This window comes from Trachurus japonicus, chromosome 7 (genome assembly GCF_045865225.1).
Source record: "Trachurus japonicus isolate A0001 chromosome 7, Traja_1.0".
Taxonomy (NCBI): domain Eukaryota; kingdom Metazoa; phylum Chordata; class Actinopteri; order Carangiformes; family Carangidae; genus Trachurus; species Trachurus japonicus.
The window spans coordinates 26,147,819-26,175,615 of NC_140913.1; the positions used below are offsets into that span (position 1 = coordinate 26,147,819).

Consider the following 27,797-nt stretch of genomic DNA (forward strand, 5'->3'; position numbering starts at 1 on the left):
TACGGTGAAAATTCATTCATTCATTCATTTAGGAGAGATTATAAAAATGAACACACAAATAAAATAAAAATAGATAGATAGATAGATAGATAGATAGATAGATAGATAGATAGATAGATAGATAGATAGATAGATAGATAGATAGATAGATAGATAGATAGATAGATAGATAGATAGATAGATAGATAGATAGATCATCAATAAGTGTGAACAGTTTTGAGTTGGGTCTGTGCTGTGTTGCATTTGTGTTTAACTTCTTTCTTTATGCATCACAGTGTGTTTTAGTGAGTAAACTTATTGTGTTTATGAGATCTGCAGATTGCCTAAAACCGATTAAAATTGTTTATAATTTCACCAAAAGATTGATGATGTGGTTCAGATAATTGGATTTTTAGTGTTTCAGCAATTCAGAAAAAAAAACCAGGTTAAATATATTGTAATAACCTAATCTTCCAGCAGATGGCAGCATTGTGTTTGTCTTTAGGAGGAGCGTCAACGTGTGCGTTTGAATGCGTGTGTTGCGTGTATGTGTGTGTATGTGCGTGTGAGTGAAGGAGGAGTGGGGGGTTCAGCGGCTGTCCGGTGTTTGGCGGTGTAGCAGCAGCTCGGCTGTGTCTCTGGCTGTGCTCAGCTCTGCCAGCAGCGGCTAACAAGATGCACACAGCTAGTGCTGCTATGTACAGTATAGAGGTCCCTGCCAGCTAGTACACATGTTTATTTAAGAAGGAAAGGTTGCTGTCAGCCTTACAACAACACAAACGCTAGCTAAGATGGCCGGACTAATTAAAAAGCAAATCCTGAAACATTTGTCAAGGTAAGTGTCATCTTTGGCTTTTGTGTTAGCCCAGTTAGCCCAGCTCAGATGTTAACGTGATAACGGGGATGGATATAAATAAAACCCAGTAAATGTTTATTATTTACATGTAGCCGCATCGATGTTGATACAACACAGGTTAACACGGAGCGTATCGCCACATGTTGGAACAAGCCCCGTGAGACTAAACGATAGGAGCTTTGACAGGGACCGTGAACGCAACAAAACACCTCAACCTGAACGAGACAGACACTTTATTATAGGCTAGTGTCTGTGTTTTTATATATAATGATAATGATGACATGGTTTGTGTGTGTTTGCATTGGAAATGGGCCTCGCTCACAGCTGAAGAAGCTCTCTGCTCTGTCTTTTGTCTTTTCATATCACTTAGTGGTCCAAGGCCCTGAATACTACATTTACTTTACATTTGTATTGTATCTCAAGTGACATCCCCTCTCTCTCTATCTATCTATCCATCCATCCACCCATCCATCCATCTCCCCAATCATCTATCTATTTATAGCCTGATTAACCTGTCTGTGGCAGATATTTGTTGACAGACCCCTGCTTGTCCTCTTCTTTCATTTCCTCTGGCACACAGGAACCAGCCAGCACCCAAGGGTCAAAATGATTATTGGACAAATCTATTGGTCCTTTGACAGGCAATTAACTTTGATAGCAATTGGGATGATCATAAAAAGCCCTGCCTCTCCAAATAGAGCAAGTATGAATATGATAACTTTGGTTTCACGGAGAATACACTGATCTATCTATCTATCTATCTATCTATCTATCTATCTATCTATCTATCTAGTCTGTGGAGGTTTGAGGTCTGCTGTCAGACCACACAGTAATGCTCACATGACTGCTTCCTCAGCAGCATTTATTCCCTCTCACACCTCACTGTGTGTATTAAACAAATGTTATCCTCTCATCATCCTCCTGTAGATCTGACCGTAGCTCTCTCTCTCTCTCTCTCTCCACACCTGGTCTCACTTCCTCCATCTGTTGTGCTGCTGCTCAGGAGACACACAGTCTGCTATTCTCTGATTCACAGTCACAGTTTTTTTTTTTTTTTTTGAGGCTATATTGAGACAGATTGTGTCGTGATTTTTTTGTTGCTCTCAGTTTGGCATAGTTGACACTAGTGAAGAAATAATTTTTGGGCGGGGGAGTAATGTTGAAATGTGTTGTAAAGGTCTCTCCCTCCCCAGCTAGATGGGGTAAAGGCTTGAGTTGGATCATGTGCCTAGGTGTGTGCTAAATCCATTGGACTCACTTTTGTTCTCCTTGTCTCTGTTGCCTTTGTTACTGAATAATTGAAACAATTACTTGCACCAAAGACAACACAGTGGACTCATATTTGGACCTGCAAACAAGCACGTTGATGTTGCGGGTCTAATAATGATACAAAAAAGAGGAAGAAGTGAGCACTCATAATAATACTAATAATAATAATACATCCATGGTTCGTAGAGGAAACAAGCTCCTTATTTCATGTCATGCTGATCATGTCTTATGTTTTCTATCTTTCTCTGCTATATTTGATCTTTCCTTATCAGTGGGGGCCTCAGTGCATAAGTATTCTTAATAATAATGATAATATGATCATTTTAACACAGGAATTGAACAAGATCATATAATTTCAACACATAATATGACAAGAATGACAAAAATGTATGTGCAAGTCTACAGCCACTCTATGTTTTGCTGTAAACATACAAACGGAGTCTGAAACTCACTGAGGTTTTGCTGAGTTTGAGTTGATCACTTCAAGGCTGATCCTTCGGTGTTAATAATAAGCAGTTTTTGGCTTTGCTAAATAGTCAAACTTTTGCCCATGTTTGCACAAAGACCTCTTTCTTGCCTTTGAGAAGCTCTGGAATTTCTGTGCTTTTTAAACCGTGCTAATCTCAGAAATTATCCTATATTGCCAGTTTCACAAAAAACTGAACCACCACCACCAGTCTTTGCCCTCTTGTAGGTCTTATGTACACCACCAAGTCATGTCTTAATATTCTTGTACGCCAATCCAAAAGGCAAGTGTTTAAAAAAAAAAAAATGCATGTTGCAAACCCGACATGTCGGCTACATCCACCTCAAGCTTGAGTCATTAAAGGCCCTCGGAGGCTGTGAGTGAATGTGAAATGTTAATTTTTTTTTTTAGGAAAATAACGCCTCTGGTTTAGTCAACAGTATAAGTGGAGCTGTTATTATGTTGCACAACACAAAAAAGGAAGCTTACATTTTGACTGGCTTATCAGGTTTATCAGGTACAGCGTGGTTATTAGGCGTAACAGCGTTAAAAGTTTTAACAAATTCAACCACATTCACATGTCTTGTTTCAGTCTGCTGCTTGTATCTTATGTGGCAGATAATCTGTGGCTCTTTTTATCAGTGTCTCTCTCGGTTGACGTCTGAAATGTCACAGGGATTTGACAGGATATTGCTCAGTCATGTGGTATAGGTGAAATTAAAATACTTAACAAATCAATTAGCTCCGATTGCTGTTATATTTATCCCCGTGTAGGGTCGTAGCCTGTTCCTGAGTCCTGACTGCTGGAGCACGCTATGGTAGCAGATGTAACCTAGATGGGGGAATACAGCTTTGTGGCTGCATAGGGTTTCTCATGATGACTCATACAGTTGCACTACTTCATACGCGTCTTAGCCAAGGTGCATAATTCATTTTTGTCTCGTGCATCATCAGTGACGTCTGCCGGTGTCTCCCTGATAAAAGTTACACTCCCCTCCTCCTGTGTGTTTTCACATCGAAACAACTCATTTTAACATTTTATGTCTTTTGTTTCCCTCAGGTTCACCAAGAACCTGTCCCCAGACAAGATCAATCTGAGCACGCTGAAGGGGGAGGGGCAGCTGTCCAACCTCGAGCTCGATGAAGAGGTTCTGCAGAACATGCTCGACCTGCCTACCTGGTTGGCTGTCACCCGGGTCTACTGCAACAAAGCTGCCATCAGGGTATGTTATTAGCTAGGCAAACCTGATCGTGTAGCTGCTCTGTCGAGTTTCTGTTGAAGCTGCTGCATGAATTATTTCAGTTTGTTCATTTTCAAACTCAATAAAGTTCATTGAAGCCGAAGAGCGTGCTTTTGAAAGTCAGAGTGTATAGAGTCCTACGTGAAAGTCTCGGTGGCAGCGGTTTGCTAGAAGCGCTGCTGAGGAACCGGTTGTGGATAATGGGAAGGCAAGCCATGAATCAGAGGGACACAAAAGGCCAGAGGCTGCTGTGATCCTAAGATACACTGTCTGGCTGTTGTACATTGAGCTGTCAGGATGGCTGGTTTGTGTTATCCAATAATCTCAATAAGACGACATGTACAATATACAAGACAGCTTGTTTGAAATCATAATCCAGTGATAATATTTATATTGTTGCTACATTTAACCTCTTGAACTTCGGTTTTCCCTGTAGTTTCCTTAAAGGTAGCTTTAAAGTAGAAAACAAACAACAGCACAGTATTATGCTTGCAGCTGTACTGTCTGACGCTTTTCTAGGTAAATATTGAAACTAGGGATGTCACGATTATAAATTTTCTTGGTACGATTATTGTCAGAGAAATAATCACGGTACTCCGATTATCACGATTATTATGCATTAATTAATTTCACAACACTATGAATGTGTAAAATCAAGCCTAGTCAAAATATAATTACTCATGTTTACACAAAATATTTCAAGTATCTATTAATTATATGACCAATTCTTAATCCCCAGGGGAAGTGTTTGAAATATTCAGGTCATAAATTGTTATCTATACCAAATGTATGCGTTTATTTTAATCGTTTTTTGTTTAAATTAAAAATGACACACTAACATTTAAATTCCTAACCATTCAGTGTTACCTTAGATAAATGGACCAGTATCTGTGCATTTACCCATATTTTTGCGCACATCTGCCAATAAGGTTCCAACATCAAATTTTTGTGAAAGTGACGGTATTTAGGAATCTTTACGATCAATTAATTGTGGCGTTTAATACCACGATTAGTTGTGAAAACAAGTAATCGTGACATCCCTAATTGAAACCCCAGACACCGCCTACTGTAGCTGCTCACTCTCCTTTGCAACTGTTTTCAGTATTTTACTGTATTTTTCTCCTAAACAAATTAATTGGAGCTCAGACCTTTGGTTTTAAGAAAAACTACTGACGTTAGCATCAGCTTTAGCTGCACTTTGTTACACACTTATTCACAAATGCTAATGTGCTAACATGCTAAACCAAGTGTGAGAGCGAACAAATGAGCATTGACATTGTACATAATACTACTAGGGTTGGCTGATATTAAAAAATATATTATAAAAAAAAGATATCGATAATTATCAATCATTTTCTTCTGTGGGCTTTTTTTGTCATTTGTGGGGCATCTTATGCTTAATGGTCTACTTTTAATAAAGAACACAAGAAAAAAAACCTTGAATTCAACTTCAGCTGTTTATTCAACCACCTTTCTAATATACAGCTTATAGCTTCTTGCATACAGCTATATCTGTTCAAGATTATTATAAGCAAAGGGAAATCAACTTAAGTGACCAATGTCAGTAAAGTCTGATAAATAAATGTTTCCATTGGTCCTTAATGAACCAGCTACAACAGATCAGAAGAGCTAACTCACCAGCCAACAGTGGCTCATTACATTTGATATTGTGAATATTATTATTGCCTAGCCATGTTGATGTCAGCGTTAAACTCAGAAGTACCTCCGAGTCTGCACATCTTTACAAAGCCGCTAACCATGCTGTAGACTTGATGCTAATCTTGACCCCCAGTTGAAACAGTTTCAACAGGTTGCCTCAGCCTGATTTTAATCTTGTGTTTGAAGCAGGAGCTGAGATGATTGTTTGGGTTCATGGGTTGGGTCATATGTCTCCTATCCTGCAGCCAACAGTGATCACAGAAGCTGGTTCCTTTCATCGCTGCTTCTATTCACAGCTCAATGGCTCAAGACTATCTGAAGCTAAATGTAGATAAAAACTGAGCTTCCTGTGAAGAGCTAGTTTAGATAAGTGTGTCCAAACAGTGATCCAGACACATTCCTTTTAGCTTATGAAAATTATCTGGATCAAAGCATTCCTTCAAAAAACTGTCTATGCATTCCAGCCACTCATGTGTCTATAGACTTGTTATTAAAAAATAATTAGCAAAATCTTTAAAAAACAAACAAAAATGAACACATTATCTTCTTTAGATAGATTGTGAGTTCTACTTTCACTTTTAAATAGCTAGTGCACTTCACAGCCAGTGTGTATCACCCTCAGATGATGTCTTACTCGTGTTTATGAGTCAAGGCTGAAGATTTAAGACCTTAAAATGCTTTTGCCTCTTTAGTCCCTGGAACGAACCGAGGAAACCAAGCTGGTACAAATGCTGTCATATTTTAAGTACCGTAGGCTATAAAAGCAATTTTTTTTTTCTATTTTATAGGCTGGCTTTTGTTGATTCCTTTGGTCTGACTCTTGTTAACGCTGTTGGGGTTGTTATTCTTATTGTTATGAGCGGTGTTAGCTGTTTGTTGAGCAGCAAAGGCAGCATGACTCGAGATAAAACTGCATGACGGTTACTGCTGTTGCCCCATGTGTCACGTCCTGGGAGCTGGATGCTCACTGTGCCTTTGCACCCAGTGAATGATAAACAGTGCAGAATGCTTTGGCAAGTGTTTGTGTCTGACTCTGTTGACCTTGCTGTCCTTTCTTTTCAGATACAATGGACAAAGTTGAAGACGAGCCCCATCTGCCTGGTGAGAATGAAGTTGTTTCTCTGCTCCTCTGCTGCTCTTCACACATTTATTTAACGCTAACGCTTCCCCCGCGTCCTTTAATCCAAAAATAACCTAACTTTGGCATGACTCCAGCAGTGCCCACTTCTGTTACTTTACCGTTTTGTCGCACTGCTCCATAGGTTATGTTCCTTGCGCTGTTATCATCAGTAAATATTAGGCCATGTCTCTGTTTATCCTTGCTCAATGTCACGGTCTCCTCCTTTGTGCAGTTCCTGGATAAGGTGGAGGTTGAGATGAGGACATGTGAAGAGCCTCGTCCACCCAACGGCCCCTCTCCTATAGCGATCACAGCAGGCCAGAGGTAAGCCTGCGTAAGACGCTGAGTTAAGCTGACATATCTGATGATGAACCCTGTTCTTCACTTTTGTTTACGTGGTGTATTTACAGCGAATACGGCTTTGCTGAGAAAGTGGTGGAGGGCATGTCTGTCAGGATCAACTCCATCACCATCAAGGTGCAGGCTCAGGCCTTCCACGCCTCCTTCGAGCTCTGGCAGCTACAAGGCAACAGCCTCAACCCCAAATGGCAGCGCAGTGACCTCCGCTACACCCGCGTCACAGACCCCAAGAGAGGAGAGGTACATGTAGCATGGTTTTATTTCCCTTTCCCTTCTCACACAGCTGTAACGCCATCCTGGCTGAGAGTCGTATGCAGCACTCAGTTAAACATAATGTTCCACCATAGAAACCGTGCATGTTCATTAAGCCTGCAGTAAATCATTTAATCAAGCCAGTCGCTATGGGTTTTATTAGCTGGAGGGACTTTATCAAGATGAACAAGCTTTCAGATGAGAATGAGATTTTGTAATCCACTTAAAAGGAAATGCGTCTGCTGCTTTTTCTTTGTTTTGTTTCTCTGTGTCTAAACACAAATGTCACGGCAGTAAAAATCATTCCATACGTAAGAAAATTGCTTGTGTTTGATCGCAGTTGGATGATTTCATACGTTTCTTGTTTCAATCAGGTTTTGACTTTTAAAGAAATTAACTGGCAGAGTCTACGAATCGAGGCAGATGCCATTGAGAGTGATGACCAGGACCTTGGCAGCACACCATTACGCCTCATCACAAACCAAGGACGAATTCGCATCGCTCTAAAACGCAGAGTAGGACCCTGTCTCTACCTTTAACTAACCACCCTGTCATGTCATTGGTAAATCTCATCTAAATTACAAATTATTTGAAACAAGTCTTTACTTCTTCATTGTTCGGTCTAGATAAAGGACTGCAATGTGTTGGCATCCAAGCTGCTTTTCATTCTGGACGACCTGCTCTGGGTCCTGACGGACTCTCAACTCAAAGCTATCATCCATTACGCCAAATCTCTGAGTGAGGCCATGGAGAAGTCGGCCCAGCAGAGGAAGAACATGACTGCTGAGTCCCTGCAGGTCTGCATCCTTCCTGCTCATTAATGTTTATAAAAGCTGTGTGAGAAAATAAACAAAATTAATATGTATTAGCATTTCTTAATTACAGACTGCATATATTTAGTGGAATTTCTAGGCCACTGCCAACCAAGCCATGTCTCTCAAGAATTGTTGTTGCTGCATACATCTGAATAAATTTGATACTTGATAATGAAAATACAATAGGTCTTTTTCCCCACAAACTCAGCTTAAATCTGACTCATCATTTGGCCAAATGTATCTTTATGTATAAATCCTGATCCAGCAAGAAGCCCAAAATACAGGAAAACTCACTTGGGTAAAGATTTATACTTACAGTCTTCAAACGTGAAAGAAGTGCTGCATCAGAGCTCCACATCAGCACAATCAGTTCTCAGCTTGTCTCTACACGATGCATAAATAACATTATAATTGTATTACAACAAATAAAACATACTCGCTGTGAAAAGAACAGCTCCAATTTCTTCTCTTAGTGACTCAAGACTCAAGAGCTTTTAGCAAGCTGGCACTCGCAAGACTATTTCTGGATATGTTTTTATTTCTCTTTGGAATTTCTGTTACAAATCAGTTTTTCTTAATTTTGTCAGATTTTCTGAGACATTTTCCGTCTTCTGTTGTTTAGACTGCTCCTCCATCTCCTGGCCTCCACAGCCTGTGGTCAGAGCCCCCACCTGCTCCCGCCGGCACCCCCAACAACCTGAGTCAGTACTTTGATCTCTATGATGTCAAGGAATCTTCTTACCACACTTTCATATCCCGCTTGGACTTACACATATGCAACGACAGCTCTTCAATGGATGAAGGTTTGTTGGGTTTAACTCACTATCACCCAAGCATGTCTTATTTTTGTAACTAAGGTGTATTTGTTCTGAGTAAAGCCAAGATTGCACTCTTAAAATAATAATCCTGATTTCCATCTTGAATTAAATATTTGAAGGATTGATGTGTAATTTCTGCAAAGATGGTCTTTAACATTTGTTATGTCATGTTGCATAGATGATGCTCCTCCCCCGGGCTTGCAGGGTGCGATGCAGCTGACCTTCAGAAAGCTAGGTTTCGACTACTACCCCGTCCACAGACTCGGTGAGTATGATGACTGGTGCTTTTCTGTGACCACGATTTAACTACAGTTTACCCCGAGGCTTTGCACCGTGTCAACTGAAACCACAGCATTCAGTCCGGACTAGCTGTTAGGAGGATTACTGTTCAGGCAGACTAATGGGCTGGGGGAGCGTGCCCACTGCCATTATTCTTTGTGGAATTCCTGAAGGGTAGAAAGTAGAACAGCAGGGTCGCCCCTCGAGCCCATTATGGTCAATTAAACAAAGTTAGAAAAAAAGCTTTTATTTTGTTAGTTTGTTTGATGGAGACTTTTGAAGTGAATATTAAAAGAGGAGAATGTCTATTTTAAAATGGTACAGGTTGAAATACTGTTTCATAAATATTGATATTTTATTGTGTCTTGCATCCTTGTTGTTTTGTTTTCAGACTTTTTAGCTTTGCAGCTTTAAATTTGTCACTTGATTTTACCTTTTATTTAAAGGGAAAGTTCAACATTTTGGCAAATTGGCCCATTGCCATAATCCCTATAGTCATAGCAGTAGGTTCATTACCTTTAATTGTCAGTGCAAGCTATTTTTAGAACGGCGGAGCAGAGCCGCGAGCTGCTCAGAGCTACGCTACGGCGGCTCATGGGATTTTTTGGTTTCCCTCATCAAACTCATCACGTGGTGAATGTGCAGATCACAACTTGTCCACGAGAGCGTATTGGAGATGTTGGATTGTGTATTTGATGAGCTTGATGAGGGAAACCAAGAAATTCCATTAGCCTCCGTAGCGTAGCTCTGCTCCGCCGTTCTAAAAATAGCTTGCACCGACAATTAAAGGTAACAAACCTACTACTGAACTATCCCTTTAAGTTTTAAGTTCAGCCCTTGGTTTTAGTCTTTCTGCTATGTTTAATTTCTGTACAGATTAATTATTGTAACCATAATAGTTTGAAATTTCTAAATTAGTCTTGAATGTTTGCTGGATCATAACTACCTTTTTTATATTTCCTGTCTGCAGCTGACGGATGTCGACACTGGGAGCGCCACAGCGGAGCCATGGAGGCTCAGGCCCAGTGGGCAGGGAAGCTGCTGCAGGAGTATCACAAGAGAGTAGAGGCCTCTGGGATCCCAGGGCCACACACTGAGGGGCCCCAGCCCACCAAGGACTCCCCTTTAAAGACAGCTCAAGGTAAGAATCCAGGAGTAACATGATGGTTTGTCTTTTCACTGCTCATCAGACAAAATTTTACAGATTCAATGAACCATGAAACTTAATCCTGACATGATACGGTTAAATCTCAAAGTCTACTTAGTGCACATTTGATCAGTTGACATGTTGACATGATTTTACATTGGACCAATGCAAGGAGAAAGTCTTTATAGTGTTAAAATTGTACATTGAGTCCATCTCCATGGCAACTGAGCCAACCCCAAGTGCTAAAGGCTGTGTATTGTTAGTGAAAGCCACAAGAAAGGTAGTAAATGGACCTTGCGAGCTGGTACACAGTGGGTATAATGAGGCAATGACAAAGCAAAACATATGCTTCAGTAGCTATTTATAATCAGACATAAATCTAAATCTGTAAACAGGGTTGCTGGCTTCTTGAGCCTGCCACTAAGTGTTTACTCTCCCATGTTCCCGCTTTAGATGGACAGTCGAATCCTAAGCCGACCCCCTCTGACAAAGAGCAGGCAGCCAGCAGGAACTCTATGACAGCTCCTAAAGGGTCCTCGCTGAAGAGGCTGCGGTCGAGCTGCGTGGTGGTCCGGATGGATGACGTGGACATTCACCAGGCAAGCTTTTATCATCAGCTGATTCGATTTACCTGCTCTAACACAAGATTTACTTTTCAATAAGTGGAGCAACAGACTTCTCTGTCTGTTCCTCAGCAGCTGCAGTGGTCAGACAATATCTGCTTTAAGCTGCCTTAAAATAAACAAGATTCTGGTTTAGGTGTATTCATAATCATTGATTTTAGTCACACATGTTATTGATATACATGACAAGTGACAATATGTATAGATTGATTGAGGGTTCCTTTTATGTGAAACTATTTTATCTTAGCATGCTTTTAATTATGTAGATTGGTTGGAAACTTCTGACTGTAGACAAGATGTAGTCTCAATATATAGGTAAAGAAAGAAGAATTTAAGGAAAATAATGTCATTTTCTTGATCTTCATCAAAACCTCACCTCCTCAGTTAGCTAGCCAGCTCACATTACGTAGTGTCATGTGCTGCAGTATGCATATCATTAGCACTTAGCTCACATTGGAAAAGGGCGTTTCACATAATCAGCCTCGGAGGAATCTGCCTGACAGGAACAAAAGTCTCTTTTTAGATGTCATCATCGCTGATTTGACATGTTGATGATATGACTTTGGTGTCAAATTGGACCTGTAAAAAGTCACTGTACTGGAAAACCACAGCCTCAGTCACTAGGAAATAAGAAAAACTAAATTACTACTCTAGTCCTGAATCTCAGTGGGGATAGAATAATCACATATGTCACTCCACTTGGCTGCTCTGGTGCATTTCCTCTAAGACGGAGAAAGCCCTCAGCCTTTCACAGCACTCTCTAGGGCAGGTTCTGCATTTTCACTTTTTCACCCTTTTTGTCACAAAGATTTTCCAGCATTTTTTTAAAGACACTTCTAGTTCCTCATTTGAGACACTCTGGGGAAATCCTGTGTGTGTCTTAGTCTCCACCTTCAGATTCAGACAGGAAGCTCTTCATGCTCAGACGTTCAGACCCAGGTGGTTTAGCTCCACTTTTGTTGAGTAATTGAGTTGTTGTGAGTTCAATGAAGCAGATAATTAAAGATTAAACTCTGTACTGACCTGTTGAACATCCAGGTGTCTACGAGGGGCCGTCAGAACAAGAAGACCCAGTCTTTATTATCCTGTAACCGTAAAGCTCTGCGTTTACCAGACAGCGTTCCAGCAGTTCATCTGCAGTTCACTGAATACTACTTTCCTGACAACCCCAGTCTATCAGGTATCAAACAACTGTTTCTCTTTTTTTTTAATTTATCACCATTTTGTAAGAGAAATGTTCCTAAAATTAGTTTTGAATTATTTTCATTTCAGCTCAATCCCCTTTTGTTTTTGTTTTTTTTGCCTGGTACATGTTTATATGGCAGAATTTATTAAGCACCTCTTTCATGATAATCTAAAATTGTGTGTAGCTAATGCTATTTTTCAGAGTAACTGAAGTAGAATTTAGTTCTTGGTTGCTTGTTAATATTGAGATTTTTTGTGTCATAGTTACAATATATGATGCAATAAAATGTTCTGTATTGGCATCATTTGTCTTCTCTCTGTCTCCCAGTGCCCACCTCAAACCTGTACGCACAGTTAAACAGCCTGCAGCTGTGTGTGGACCCGGCCAGTGTGCTGTGGATCAATCTTTTCTCCAGGGGTCTGCTGCACACTCTTGATCAAGTCAAAGCTTTCTACCATTTGCAGGACAGCAGCAAGGCTGACGAGCACGTACACATCCGTATGGATGCAGCTCAGCTGAAGGTGAAATTTTTTTTTTTTTTGACACTGTAGGATTATTTGTGTTTTGTGTTTATCTCCAAAACTCATGTAAATTGTTTGTTCTCCTGTTCCTTCCTACAGCTGGTAATTCCCTTAGATTCCTCCATATTGGACCATCCTGAGCGTCCGCAGTCTCTGTCCGTCACCGTGCCCCAGATGGTTCTCAGCAACACTCGCCACTGCCCCCATGGCTCCAGAGCTGACCTCAACACTATATATGACAAGTTCGCCAGCTGCTCTTTCTTCCAGTCGACGCCACCCTGCCCTTACCCCAGAGACCTGAGTGCCTTCCACCCCGCTCCCTCCACCTTCCTCCATCACGCTCGAGAGACGGAGCTCCAGCCTCTAGACAGAAAGCAGTTGCGATCCCAGGACGTCTGGTCTCTCAGTCTGTCCCGGGTGACACTGGGTTTCGACGGAGCTCGGCGATTCCCCAAAGGCAGAACTCAGCCTTTCGTTGAACCCTTTGCCATGTCGGTGTGGATGTGTCAGCCCGCTGCCTTTAAGAGTGGATCATCATCTACTGCCTCCAGTCCCAGCACGGCTCACCAGCCTCCTCCTCCAGACCAGGACGAGGCTTCGCTGGCTTCGGTCCACCTCCTGGCTCACACCATCACTCCTGTAAAACTGTGGCTCAACCACTACCAGTACGTCGCGCTGCTGAGGATGAAGGACGCCATGGCTCGTCTGGGCGCCGAGTTGGGGCGGGATCTACGAGACGTTAAACAGGCTCACGGCCAGAAGACAAAACCGACGACCGTCGGCGTTGCCCTTCTGGTGGACTCGGTCGAACTGGGTCTCCTGTTGCCCCCGGTCGCCTCAGAGCCGGAGGAGGAGGTCCCCCACACGCCGGAGACGGACAGCGCCAGCATGACAGACTCTGACATCTCCCCGACCCATCACTCTGCAGACGGGGTCCTGGAGGACAGCGGGATGGAGAACGGCATCTCCGTCAATACGCCCGCTGCCGCGTTCGATCAGGACGAACAGGACGGGGGGGCGGTGGAGGAGGCGTGTGAGGCCGTGGAGGAGGGGGACGGGTCGACGACACAGGAGGACGCCGCCGCCGCCCTCTCGCCCCCGCTCACGCCCGGACACTCCCCGGCCATCTCCCGCGAGCCGTCCACCTTCAGCCTGGAGGGAGAGCTGTCGAGCGCCATTAACGTCACCAAGGACGTGACCAAAGATGCCATCAGTGCCTCGCTGGACCTGACCAAAGGGGCGTTCTCCATAACGAAAGACGCGTTCAGCATCCTGAGTCGTGGCTCGGGGATGAGCAAATTGTTCAGTCCACAAGCAAAGTAAGTGCCGACTAGGGATGCACATGATTAACCGTTTAACCGTTAACCGATAACAAGAACTTTGACCGATTAATACTATCGGTTATTTATTTATTTTATTAGATCCTTATGTCGTCAACTCATGGGGGCGTGTCGACACGTGCAGAGTTCACGTGCCTTCAGTCATATTTCGCAGCAAAAAGTTCCACAGGAGGACTGACAGTAGGCCCTATAGCAGCCCCCCATGAAGGAAGATCAGACAATAAATGTAACCTACACGGACATAGATGTGAATCACCTGTAAAAACGGCGCTGAGAAAAAAAAAGAAAAAAAAAGAGGACGTCGCTGCTTTCCAGCCTGTTCACCTGCAGCTCTCCTGCAGCTCCACAGAGGAGCTGTCAGAGGAGCTCTGCTGTTCCTTCAGCCTGGTGTTTGGCTGCACTTTGTATAAAAACAGTTTTACATTGGACGATCTGACCTCCAGAGCGCGATCAGCTGAGACAGAGCGCACTGATCAGCTGTCGCGGCGCATGTGTGTATTAAACGGTGCGCCGCAAGCTTCTTATTCTTATCGGTTAACGGTTAATAATCGGTTAACGAGCGTCGGTTATCGGTCAGAAAAAAAAATTCAAAATGTGCATCTCTAGTGCCGACGCTCTCCTGCTGGGCTGTTGGCGATGAAACATCGGTCGGTGTGTGCAACCACAACCACACGCTGTGCAACCACATGCTTTCACTAGGCCGTCCACTTCACAGTGTTTTATCCGTGTGTGTGTGTGTGTGTGTTCACAGGGAACAGGTCCAGCGCTCCGATGAGTCCTCCCCCTCGTCGGCTGCCGGCATGCGCCACCAGTCCATGAAGCAGTCGCCGTCCCAGCATTCCTTTGATAGCGCGATCCTGGAAGGCAGCCTGCCCGATGAGAATCTATCTGTGGACAGCGATGTCAGCGACAACTTTGTTGTTCTCGTGGACTCAGGTACTTAAAATGCTCACGGGGCTTCCAAAGCACTTCCTCTGAGTTACAATGGTGACATCTGCTGTAAGTTTGCGTCGTGTTTCCAGAGTCGGGTGTGGAGTCCATGCGTCCCAACAACACCCCGGTCGGCAGCCGGAACAGCCCGGCTCCAGGGACGGAGGGGGGGTCCTCTGCCGACCTCAGCAGCTCCCTCTCCCAAAGCACTGAGGATGTGTCTCAGGACGTGGTGCGTAACGGAATTCATGGACAGATTATGTTTATGATAGGTGTCATTTTAGGTCTCTGAAGAAATGAATACCTCAAAGAACAAATAAAATGTTGTCATCAACCATTTTAACAGTTGAATTCAAACCCTTTCAAATCTGAATCTGCACTGGTTTTAATGTGACTCGATTGTGCTGTTGCAGTCTTCGGTGTTGCTGCTGGTCATGAGTGGGATGGCCTGCACCATGGAAGTAAAGGGAGAAGACCAAGTTGTGGCTGTGGAGGCTCAAAATCTGACCCCTGTGCAGCTGGGTAACGTCAGGGTCGCTGACGTGCTGGCTGGTCTCGTACAAGGTGAACAAGGATTACTGCAGACAACCTGGCAAACTCTTTATTTCAATTTCTATTTCAATTTCAATTAAATTATTTAAAAGGGACAGTGTACAGTTCAAACATAAATGTTGCCATTTGATGGACTGTACCAGATTATAGCTTTAAGATAATTTACATCTGTTTTTAATCTGCCTGTATAACTAGTCATATGTGTTACTCCATATTTTATAGGTTGCTTATTAATGAAATGCTTATAATGATCTAAAAAAGACTAGAATTTGATAATTATGGCTCAGTTGACTGCAAAAGAAAATCAATCTTGATCTATGGGCTTCTATGATCCCACAAAATCCTTTTGTATCTTCACATTTTCACAGCAAAGTCCTCAGATAATTTACAAATGTGATTCGTCCTGCAGATCCGAGTGGCTCGGCCCAGAAGCCGTACAGACCGGGTAGCAGGGGTTCTCCAATCTTGCGCATGCGAGCGGAGATGGGTCCGGCTGCGGCCCGACACTCCGCTCTGGCCGAGTCCGTGGGTTTCCTGGATATGAGAGTGCAGGACTGTCACGCAGAGGTGTTGGCCTCCACAGTCACCAACATCGGGCCGTTTCTCGAAGATGAATTCAGTGTCGATGGTCAGCCGATGAAGCTGCACCTGAGCAACATCACCGTCACTATGAAAGTGGGTTGTAGTGTCTAATTTTGTCTAATTTCCTCTTTATGAGATGTGAAATGAAAATGTTAATAGTTGACAGAAGTCAGACCACTCCCTTCTGTGGAGCCACTGAATTGAATTTGTTTTTAATATGTGACCTAGTGCTTCATGGAGCGCAGTAGTGACACTAAGTGGATTATCCTAGTAATTAAAAGTAAATTGAATTGAATCTGTGGAGTAATGGGTGGCCAATGCTGACATCACAGGATCCCTTTTCTTTTCCTTTTTAATTAAGGATGATGGCCCTAGAAACTACCCAACTGCCCCTCAACCTGTCCCAGCCACGTTCATAGTAGAACAGCTTCTCCTGGAGCGCGCTGAAGACGGCATCATGAGGCTCAAAGGTGAGTGAAGAAAAACAAATCACTCTTTTCTCTTTTTTCTCTGCTCATTATAACAAATTAAATTCTCATCAGTATTGTGGCAGGATCATGAACCATAAAAACCACAAGCGCCCAAATCCACAGCTTCTGTAACCCTTTTACAGAAAGATGAACTGAAAGTAATCTGCACCATTTCCTTTTTGATCACAGCCTCGGCAGGTGCTCCAGGGGCTGACCCAGACAACACACACACTTCCTGCACAGTTCAGCAGCAGAGTGAGGTAGTGTACATCTAATACATCTGTTCACTTGTATGTAGCCAGATTCTCTGAATCCTGGGGGTGGGGGTTTTGCCTGGTTTGGTTTGAAAAATACCCAAGTAGTGTCACAGTATATATTTATGTTGTGAAACATTTCAAACATATGATCCCAAACATTTTCAAGTATGTCAACTGGGTTACAACCAAGTCCAGTTGACCTAGATAAAAAAAATATTATACACATTTGATAAAGCCTTGTAATATATTTGTTGGTATTTAGTAATATTTGTATGAAATGTCAAGTGTGAATTGCAAACAATGAATCATTTTTGTGGCTATAGAAACCTCTGTCTCTTACATTATCAATGACCAGATAAAGATATTCAAACTGCAGCTGAGTTAGATTCATTCAGATGAGTTTATTCTCATGTTGTAAGTTCAGTAAAAGGTAATTATACTCGGTGTTAAACACAGCTGTAATGCCGGTGTCCTGTTTCTGGCCAGCTCGACAAAGCAGATATGTGTCCAAGTACTTGAGATTGTGTAGTGAGTGATATTGTAATTACACCTGTTGCTGTCAGTCAGAATCTGATCTCTGTCCACTTGTTGTGTAGCACTGAGCCAAAGCACGTCTTCACCGTAGCTGCAGTTAACATTAACTAAACTCCTGCTCTTCACAGAGACAAACTCTGGAGCTGCAGCTTTCCGACGCCCAGGCCGCCCTCACTCAGGCCCTCAGCGACAGAGAACGTCTCCTCCTGGAGGTCAGGAAGCACGACCCCACGTTTGCTCTCTGAGCCTCCTCTGTCTCTTCACCCCTGTGAACCTACTTCATCACTGCTCCTGCTGAGGGATGGCGGTCAGATGTATCGCGATGAATGTCAGGAACCAGCAGGACTCGGCGCCGAGCGTGTCCAGGCATCGGACATGTTTGGGAGGGGGAAAAAAAAGAAAAGAATCCAAGTTGTGGCTTTGGATCACTTCTCACTTCCTATTTCATTCTACTCGTAATATAACAAAAGAGCCCTTATAACAACTAGGGGGAACATGGTGATCTAATTCATAGGTACTTTACTGGTACTACTTTATAATCGGGCAGTTTAGATATTTCTCACTGCTCCACTAAACACAAATTACCCTGGTTATTTCTCAGTGTGGATAGTAAACTCATTGTGTGGTTTCAGTGTTTGTCACACAGCATGCAGGGGTAATTTCCCATAAAGCTTTAATTCTCTCCACTCCATTATTTGTGTTACAGAAACATGAAAGTCAAGCACATGCCAAAACCTCCTCTTCACATGCACTGACACTGCCAGGCAGCTGCTGGTCCATCGGAGAACAAGCCTCTGTCGAGCATGCTTTGTGAACAGTGCAGATTTACACACAGCACATTTACAGGTGATAGTCATGAAGCTAGTTAGCTGACTTAGTAATGTAGAGTACCTCTGGTTAAGTGTAAAAAAAACAAAAAAACAATAGATCCATGTGTTTCTTTTCTCAAGTATTATAAAAAAAATATTATCAGCTGTTGTTGCAAATGTGATGTAAAAGGTAGGAAAAACATTGCACTTTTTTTTCTTTAAAAAAGCAGAATTACACTGCTTTAATGGAGACAGATGCATCTCACTTTCTACCTTGGCTGCTTTATCACCAAGGTGGAATGGTTACACACTCTTTATCAAGTTCTCACCATTCTTTAAAAAAAAAAAAAAAGCGTGTTGAATCATTCCCCAGTGTTATGTTTTTCCTTTTTGAGTTGTGAAATGTCGGTCATGCTTCTTTTGTACTGTGAAACAATGTTCTCAGTGGTTGAATGTCCACTCAAAAGACGACACGCCTTTCATTCTCTACTCTGTGAGCTGTGGAGAGAGGTTGCACAGTAGCTTCAGTATTAAATCTTTTCACTTTAACTCTCTGGTTTTAAAGAGGTTTGGGATTATACCAGCAACCGGAGATATAATACTTGACCTTATTGAAACTTGTTTTGTAGCTTGCCAGGAAACAACTCGGACTGCTAGTGTAATTACCTCTGTACACGGTTATGTTTAGTGACCAGACATAGTGAACTGAAGGTTCACTGTGTGTGTTGTTTTACTTTTGTATATTTATTTAGATTTGTTAGTGTATTTTTTTTCTGTTTTTTGTTCGACCACATTCACCACAGTGTATTGAAGCCATATCAATCAAAGTGACGTTTTGAAAATCTGTGGTACTGATGATGTATACAGTGTTTTATGTATATTACCAAATCCACTACAAAAACAAAAAAAAACGATGCATTTCACTATCTTCATCCCTGATCTGCTGCAGAGTTCATCTCTCAGGCCAGTTGCCAGTTTATGTTTCTGTCACTTTTCCTTTATCTGTGCATAAATCTGTTTTATGCATGGATTCACACAATGATGGGTTTGTTATTCAGACAGACTGTGCAATGGTATTACATTAATTGTATGAATGCTTTCTTTAAGAAGACCTCTGTTTCAGCTACATTTTGTGAACAAATGTGCTATTGTTAAATTAGTGGTTTGGTGTTTTGCCTTTGGTGGTACGGTTATCCGTTTTCATGGCTGCAAAGCTGTCAGAGCTACCTTTCACTTCCATTGTGTACTCAGGAGCCCTCTGGTGGTTGCAACCTAGCAGAGCACTCCTCTTTCAAAATATTACTTTCCTTTCTTCTGTCTTTTTTCTTTTTTTTCAAATCTTTGGTTGCCTTGCAAGCTATGAATGCCAGATTATCAGTCTTAAAGAGGAATGTAAAATATTTAAGCAATAGAAAGCGAGCGTGTGTTTAACCAAAAACATGACAAAGAAGGTAACACTACACACTTTTGATGTGGAATTCTTAAAATCTTAAGATGACTAATATCAAAGAAAAACAATTTACCTGTCCATCAGGTTTCAGTGTTTTCCCCTCAGCTGCATGTGGATTCAACAGATCCTCATCCAGGCAGTGTGATAAAGCAGAGATACAGGCTTTCCTTTAACCTCAGTATCACTTAATAGTCGTGATCCTCTCAGCTTTTGGTGTTTTTATGTTTTTGCATGGCCTTCGTAAAACAAAGATATGGTGGTACGAAACTGAACGTCCCATGCTGGATGCAACATGTAGCTGTAAAGTTTGCCCAGTTTCTCTGTCCTCAGTCAGGCCTCAGTGTTACGTAGCATCCTCAATCTGCGGACAAACTGGTGCTCCGATACCTGTTACACTAGACTTCCTTTGCACTCCAGAGCAGGCCAGGGTTTCCATGACAACTTAACCCCTACCCAGTGTGCCATGCAAACAGGAGGAGATGGACAGAGAGTGAAGCAGGGCTCTCTCTAGGTGCATGATCTGAAGTGTTGTATAGTTATGCCTTGTGGATTACTTGCACTTGTGTGGTAAATTCACTGGAAATTGCACTTGTTTTGATGTAAATCACTTCAAAGGATCGCAGAGGCGTCCTTTTGAAATCTTCCTAAGTGATGCAGATGTTTAAGCCCCTGTGGACATTTTTTTTTTTGTCAGTTGTGTAGAATTACATTGAATTTTGTATTGTCTTTACCACTTCATTGAGACTAATATAAAATTGGTTCTGTGAACCAAAGCTAGTTAAGTAGAAAATATTTTAAAGGTGAAAAAAAAATAAATGACTAATTGCTGAACACTTTTCAGTTGGGTCTTTGTGTTTTATTATAAAATGCAATTGTGGAAATGTACAGAACTCACATGTTCAGTTGCATTACAGTAATTTTACTAGTGTGATCCATAGTTTCCTAGTTACCTGACACAAGAACAAAACATTTCAACATTTTCAAGTATAGAATTGTATTTACAACGATAATACAGGAATAATTTTACACCATTTCAACCTTGCTATTCACTCCTAGCTGTATCTTCAACAAAAAGGTTCAAAGGTTCATTAGACGCAAACTGTGTGTTGCGTCTTTTTACTTTGATGATTAGATGTGGATGGCAGGTTCACTTATCCTCTGTCAGATAATGGTCTGACCAAGTAATAGAGAATGAGCTATGCCTGCTTGGCTGCCATACAGTGGTTTTATCATCACAGGCAGTCCTCTGTCTCCGTCATCATCCTCACACAGGTTAAAGTACAGCCGCCTCAGTGGAAGAGGATGTTCTTATACTTGGTGTTGGGAATCTGATCTCGGCTCTTCAACCTCCTCACTGCTTCCCTCATATGTTTGGGCTGAAGAGGGGGTGTATCTCCCCACTTCTCACACACATCCAGTGCTGTAGGAACAAAGAAAATTTTACAGGATATATACTTGGCCTATTTATTTATGTATCTGAAATTATTTTGTCTGAGCACCGGGTGTAAGTGTGTCAGTGTCACCCACCTTCCTCAACGATTTCCCCAGCGAAAACCTTGGAAATACCAGACATGGCAATCACTACATTCTGGGACACTGATGATCCTGTTATGGACTGGATCAGCTAGAAAATATATATTTTTTAAAGTGACATTAACAAATTTGATAGTTTCAAATATTAAAAACAAAACACTTTGTCCATGTTCATTACCAGCTTACCCTCTTAATAGCAGCCTTAGGGAAAGCAGAACGTCTGTACATCTCATAGCGATTCAGTTGCTCTTCAGAAAAGGACGACACCAGAACCCTTTGTGACACAGGAAGAACAAGGGGGTGATGGTTAAATTCAGCAGGATGAGACTAATGCAAATTTTAACATGTGTTTGGATAAAAACTTCCATCTTACTGCATCTTTTGTATTTCATCTTCATCAACCTTGTGGCGTTTCTCCTTTTTCTTCTCTGGTTCAACCTTCAGTCTTTTGGAAGCAGGCTGGCCTGAGGTTCCTTCATCCTCATCTTCTCCAGCGGCTGTTTCCTTCATTGCAGGAGATAAAATTGTTTATAGCAACGAAACACAAAAGGGGGTGGCCCTTTTTAAAACCACAGAAACAATCATATCTTTTCTAGACAATGTTTACCAGTCCAATTTCATATTTTATTGTCATAATTATTATTTACACTATGTGTTAATGTCTAGCCTAGTTGTTTAGGAATCATTTGAAGCTTAAAGGGATAGTATCATTTTTTTTAAAGTGGGGTTGTATGATCTACAAATAGCCCCTAAGTACTTTAATTGCAGTAGAAGACTCTCTGCACTCCTCCCATTAGCAACGCCAGCCCATAGTCCTTCCCAGAGATTTACAACATACAGTATTGAGACCCAAAGAAACGGCCTATTTTCGTGGCCTAAAAGAGGTTTTACCTGAAAAAAAAAAACACAGTTCCATTGTTCGCTATAATATAATTTTTTCCAGCCCCTCAAAGTGCAGGAAAAACACAGTTTTTATTTGGAGCTAACCAACTAACCAGGTAAAACCTCTTTTAGGCCACGAAAATAGGCTGTTTCTTTGGGTCTGTTCACAACACTGTATGTTGTAAATCTCTGGGCAGGGCTATGGGCTGGCGTTGCTAACGGGAGGAGTGCAGAGAGTCTTCTACTGCAATTTAAGTACTTAGGGGCTATTTGTAGATCATACAACCCCACTTTAACCCTTTAAGGTAATTTTACATTGGTTTGTGTTAAATAGGAAATGGTAGATTGTTGTGCATCTTTCTCAGTGTTAACATAAGACAGTGAAAAAGGAGTGTTGTGGTATCGGTGCTGTTCGTGTATCACATCAACACTACTATCATAACAGTTCACAGTATAGTTTGACCTAGATAACAGTAGTGTGAACCTACAGTAATTCAGTTATAGTAGTAGTTATTATGTTATATAGACTGCAGACCACAGGATGATGATGATAGATAAACGAAGCCCCTGAACTCACAGACTTAACCTCCTGTTTGGACGGGTCCTGTGAGGAGGACGACTCTTGGTTTTCATGTGTGGACTTGGCTGGTGCAGGTACATCTTCTGATTCATCCGATTTAGGATGCTCCTCGGTAGCAGAGCTCGTCCTTTCAGATGTATCCTCGGGTTTCATCCGTGCAGGGTCGGCCATTTTCACCCGGTAAGGTAGCTTTAACAGCGGTTGACAGGCAGCCTCAAGTCCTGAAAGAAATGTCATGTCATGTCATGATACTATGTAACTGAACCTGTTGACATTATTCCTTTTTTATTTGTAACCCCCTCATCCCTCATTTCACAATGTACATCCCAACTAACAATTCTTCAATAAAAGAAAAGTTTTAAAAAAGTCCTGAAAGAAAACAACTGGTCTCGTCACTCGTTTAGTTAAGTTACCCGTTTGTCTGGACGTCTAAATCACTCGTTACTTGACGAACATTTTGCACGCAAAGCCTTAGATAGCATACACGTGTGTTTACTGTCACATTTGTATCACAATCTGGAGAACATTTAAAAAATAAAAAAAAAACTCTGCACCTACCTTCTCTGTAGCCAAGAGTCAACAAAACAGCAGCAGCGGCAGCAGCAGAAGCTAAGCTAAGCTAACGGTGAAGTGAAGCTAGTTGGTGAAGCGACTAACAGGTGACGCATTTGTATTAATATTAATATTCCTTAGCAGCAAAACACAAAGACCACTTCTACGATCTCTGTTGATTCAAAATAAACAACGCACAATGACAAACCCTGCCTGAGTGGGGTTATAGCATCTAAATGCTAATGTTAGTTAGCATCGTAGTGCACTATTTCCGGTTCCGCTATGAGGGAACTCTTCTACGATTGTTGTTTAACGGTTTAACACTTACACCACTGCCATCTGTCGGTGTCATTCAGCTCCTACATTAGCAGGTTTACTAAATATTTTCAGGCCTAGGGGTCAAATTAACTGGTCTGCGCAATTTGGAGAAATTAACTGGAATAAAGCATGGCTGGTTGGTGAAAAATTATGTCTCAATAACAAGATGAAAGAAGTCTCGTTTAAGATTTTACATCAAATCTACCCTGCAAAGAAAAAAAAACCCTTGAAAGATTTAAACTAGACATTGAATATGTGTGTGATTTCTGTGGACTTGAAGATGAAACCATCTCTCACTTATTTTATCATTGTGCCTACAGTAAAACTAAGTGGAATGATGTTCAACACTTTGTGCAAGTGAAAACAGGAAGAATGATCAGTTTCCAGGAAAAACATTTATTATGATGACCAAGACAAAAAGACTTTTGCTTTTTCTGTCAGTTAATCTTGAGTTTGGGGAAATTTCACATCCACAAAAGCAAATGGGCCAAATCCAAACCGAACATTGTAGCTACCCTTTAAACATGAACTGCACCGTTATGCTGCCACAATCAAGGACATTAGAAATAAGAAAGCTGCCAAAACGTACTCTATTATGGAGAAATTTTGTGCAAGTGATTTGTAATGGCCTGTGGCTGTCTTTTGTTTTTTGTTGTGTTTTTTGTTTGCTTTATTGTCTCTTTTTTTGTTCCCATGGATGTATTTCCAAGTATATAGTACACATGTATGCAATTTTCTGTGTCGCATAATAAAAAATAATAATAATAAAAAAAACTAAATATTTTCAGTAGTAGCCCTGTTTCCCACATGAAGTTAATGATGCATCCTCTCTCCTCTGTTTACATTTTTCATCGTACTTCCTCGCGTACTCAGTCATTTTATTTCCTCCATCCCTCCCGCTCTTCCTGATGAGCATCTATATTGAGCTCTACTGTCCTACTGTACCGACCGGTTCTTGGCCTTATCCAAGACTCTCGTCTGCACACTTCCTTTCTCCTCTCCTATCTGCTATGAATTTATTGAGTCCACCAGAACATGACCCGATTCCTGGCTTGCCTGCAGATTTTAGATCGTCTCTTATGTCCTTCCACTTCAAACCTATCAGAGCCTACTGAGATAATGCACTGCTACTGTACTTTAACAATTATTTGAATCCTCTCAGTTGTAGTCTTAGTCTCAGACATTGCATAGTATATCACCCCTGCAATAAAAGTCATCAGCTTCTTTTTCTCTGTCCATGACCTGATTTTATCATTCTATTTTACCTCCGCTACCATTTGTTCTTTACGACTCTTGGCTCCCCTGACTGCCTCCCCTGCTTACCCAGCTTAACTGCTTCTATAAGGTACTTTCTCTTTCACTCGTAGGCTATTTGCTGGACTTCTGCCTCCAAATTCCTGGCAGTTGAAGTATCTCATAGATTTTTGGAATAAAAGCTTTTTCAACAATTTAGCAAATCCAAAATATTGCTCCCTTGGGGCTAATTCAGCACTGTCCCAACCTTCTTTTTATTAATTGCTTGTCATTCTTTAAAAAAAAAAAAAAAATTGGCCCTATTGTTCAGCAACATCCTTCTTATAAACACTGATTGGCATTCAAAATATGACACCCTTATTCCCACTAGATCATTGCTTTTCCCAATTTCGACTTCTTTGACACCTTATTTTTTTTCTAACACGAGCCAGCGTCTTTGCCTTTTCTATTTTTATTACATCCAATTAACAGATTGCCATCTGAGTCTTTCATATTTCAATTCTTTCATTTGTGCTCCAATCATTTTTGCCAGTTTTAATAGATGCTTTACATCTAATTTCACATTTATTGGTCTTGGCAATAAGCCTATGATCATCACTCTCATATCCTGCACTAGTTTCATCCTTTTTATTTCTCTCAGGATGAGTTGACTTCCTTCCCACCTCTTTCTAGTCTCACTTCCTTTCCTGCCTTCTCACTAAACTCTACACTCAGACACTGCTCATCACAGGTCATAGCCTACAGTAAAATCCAGATGTCCACAATTTCAGGACTCCAGTCCCTTTACCTGAAAATTATCCAAAAATACCAGCATGTACAATCAATTCAACCTCTCCTCCTCCTTTACTTCCTCTGACCAGCCAAAAGACCTGTGTCAACTTTAATAACACTCCCAGGAAGTGGAGGAACCAAAACATTGAGCAATACCATGATTTATGAACAGTAGCCTATATTGTCGCATTTATTTACAAGAGTTATCCTTTAACACTGAGAGCATATGTTACAACACACATTCACAGTCACTGTTACTCTCATAAACTGCTGTCACCTGATAACATGTTGTGAAATGTTCCTGTTCACACACCCATGAAGGAATCTGACACTGTTTCACATGAATCCCAACAATGGTTTTTCCTCATTGCTTACAGTCTTTCACAGGGAGTGGAGGACTGTGTGTGTGTGTGTGTGTGTGTGTGTGTGTTTTATTTAGAATTAAATTACAGATGTTATTTTTTCTGACGAGCTTTATTAATAATGTTAGTGAATGTGAACATTTTGGAAAATTATTGGAGGTTTGGTTTGCTCTAGGATACTATAGGGATGACAGGAGAGCAGATATGTGAAGCACCTGGATGGGTCTAATCGCTTAATTCACCTCAGTCCACCATTTTGCTTTACACCCATCCAGCTGCTGTGTGATGCAGCTATAGGGCGGGGGGGTGCTAGGGCTCGTGTGTGAGTGTGTATGTATGTGTGTGTCGGATTTGAGCAGCAGCAGAAAAGAAAGGGCAGTTTCGAGGAAGTGACGGACGAGGCTCGGGGGACTGGTCAGAGGAAGTTTAAGCTCGATGGTGGTGCCGAGCCGCGCAGACAAACTTTTCCCCCGTTGAGCAGCGCCAGCGGCGGACTGATCCAGCGGCGGACGGACGGAGGGAGGGACGGAGCTCCGCCAGCAGCACCGAGGAGGAACAACTTGAGATTGGGGAGCAGGGGGGGGGGAGAGAAAGAAGAAGAAGAAGGCATCGCAGAGGAATTTCACTACCACTACCACCACCACCACTACACTACTACCCCCTCCCCTTTTCCCTCTTCTCTCTAACCCCCGCGCCTCCTCCGATTTTTTTTCTCCCCGGGATCATCCGCGATGGGGAAGGAGCAGGAGCTTCTGGAAGCGGCGCGCACGGGAAACCTGGCCGCGGTGGAGAAGCTTTTATCCGGGAAGCGGCAGTCCGCTGGCACCGGGAGCGGCTCGTCTGGGATCGGTGGAAGTGGCAACAGCGGCGGCCACGGAGCCTCCTCTCATCCGCTCTCCAGTCTGCTCAGGTACGGGCTGTGTGGGGAAGGGAAGGAGAGGGAAGGAGAGGCAGATGATAATAAGACAGCCACCAGCTCTGTCAGACAGGCCACTCACTGTCTTGATTATTTAGGCTACAGTTGTTGTGGCTTATTGTACAGTATATTTATTAACATCCAATGGCCAGGTAGGTTAGGTTACTACACAGTGACGCTGTGCATTGCCAAACAAACAGACCCAAACCAGTGCAGCAGCAGCAGCAGCAGCGCAGAAGCAGTGGCATGCTTCTTTGTTAGCTCCATGCTCTGTGTGTCCCTGCCAGCTTTACTGTAGTGTAGGTAGGTAGTGTGCATAAACAGCCTGGGAAGCAATTGTGCAACTAAACTAGATAAACCTGCAGCAAATCAGCCCCGTGGCTTCTTTGAAAAACTGGTGCACATGTATAATTAATAGCTTACATAGAGTCTAGACCAGAACGCAAACTGGTGAAGGTGGAATAGAAACCCAGTTGTCAGAGCCAGACTATTTTTTTTTCTTTTAAAGCAGCATCACTGTAGCCCACTATAGGGGAAAAATCTCCCTGGTATGAATCTGTACTCATTAACACCAAAGGGTCAGAGCATGCTGAGGTGAACATTTGATGTGGTTTTCCCCCACATTTCATTAAAAAAAGGAGACCTAGTCAGATTCAGCAGCTCAGTTGAAGCTTTAGCTTGTCACCAATGCATTTTTATGTCCTACCCACTCCTCCTTCTTATTAGTTATGAGTAATACACAGATAAGAAAGCAGACTACAGTCAAATATCGCCACATCAATCATCTTTGACCACATCTGTCATCTGTCTGTCTGTCTGTAGACGCTCAGATTAAAAGGCCAGATTTAGAGTGCTGGTTTACGGAGCAGGACACACAATTTGCTTAAAATGGAAGATACTGGACAAAGCTTTGTTAATATCCTCAGCTCAGGGCCCGTGTCCTGTCCTGTTGTTGATAGTGTGCGATTGCATCAAATTCTGTATGAAGGAAAGGCAGCCTGGTCGGTCAGGCCTCCTTCCTCCTCTCTAACTTTGTGTAGATGAGGGCTGCAGGGTAATAATGAATAATAGGATGAAATGTAATAGATTAGATAAGACCAGAGTTTCATTTTGT

General features: G+C 42.1%; 3 protein-coding genes across 12 annotated transcripts in view; 2 read left to right on the forward strand and 1 right to left on the reverse strand.

The window, feature by feature from the left end:
• Nucleotides 1-497: 497 nt before the first annotated feature.
• Nucleotides 498-20,346, forward strand: bltp3a (bridge-like lipid transfer protein family member 3A). The gene is made up of 21 exons (XM_085782491.1): nucleotides 498-814; nucleotides 3,631-3,793; nucleotides 6,533-6,571; nucleotides 6,823-6,914; nucleotides 7,001-7,190; nucleotides 7,577-7,717; nucleotides 7,829-7,999; nucleotides 8,640-8,820; nucleotides 9,014-9,100; nucleotides 10,085-10,255; nucleotides 10,715-10,860; nucleotides 11,923-12,064; nucleotides 12,398-12,591; nucleotides 12,691-13,910; nucleotides 14,683-14,867; nucleotides 14,954-15,093; nucleotides 15,275-15,425; nucleotides 15,823-16,088; nucleotides 16,357-16,465; nucleotides 16,655-16,725; nucleotides 17,385-20,346. Exons 1-21 carry the CDS (start codon nucleotides 771-773, stop codon nucleotides 17,499-17,501), a joined length of 4,020 nt encoding a protein of 1,339 aa, XP_085638617.1. The 5' UTR covers nucleotides 498-770; the 3' UTR covers nucleotides 17,502-20,346.
• Nucleotides 20,347-20,466: 120 nt separating this feature from the next.
• Nucleotides 20,467-22,723, reverse strand: taf11 (TAF11 RNA polymerase II, TATA box binding protein (TBP)-associated factor). The gene is made up of 5 exons (XM_085782492.1): nucleotides 22,508-22,723; nucleotides 21,422-21,552; nucleotides 21,235-21,322; nucleotides 21,043-21,139; nucleotides 20,467-20,935 (listed from the first exon to the last, which is right to left on the reverse strand). Exons 1-5 carry the CDS (start codon nucleotides 22,679-22,681, stop codon nucleotides 20,805-20,807), a joined length of 621 nt encoding a protein of 206 aa, XP_085638618.1. The 5' UTR covers nucleotides 22,682-22,723; the 3' UTR covers nucleotides 20,467-20,804.
• Nucleotides 22,724-26,061: 3,338 nt separating this feature from the next.
• Nucleotides 26,062-27,797, forward strand: part of anks1aa (ankyrin repeat and sterile alpha motif domain containing 1Aa) — a 69,672-nt gene continuing 67,936 nt past the window's right edge. For 6 of the 10 annotated variants that reach the window (XM_085782499.1, XM_085782498.1, XM_085782502.1 and 3 more), the window contains exon 1: nucleotides 26,134-26,677. In XM_085782499.1, coding sequence (XP_085638625.1) covers nucleotides 26,499-26,677 — 179 coding nt within the window. In that variant the 5' untranslated portion in view covers nucleotides 26,134-26,498. Of the gene's footprint in view, nucleotides 26,678-27,797 lie in introns of all 10 variants that reach the window. The other 4 variants (XM_085782501.1, XM_085782496.1, XM_085782494.1 and 1 more) reach the window with 3 other exon arrangements.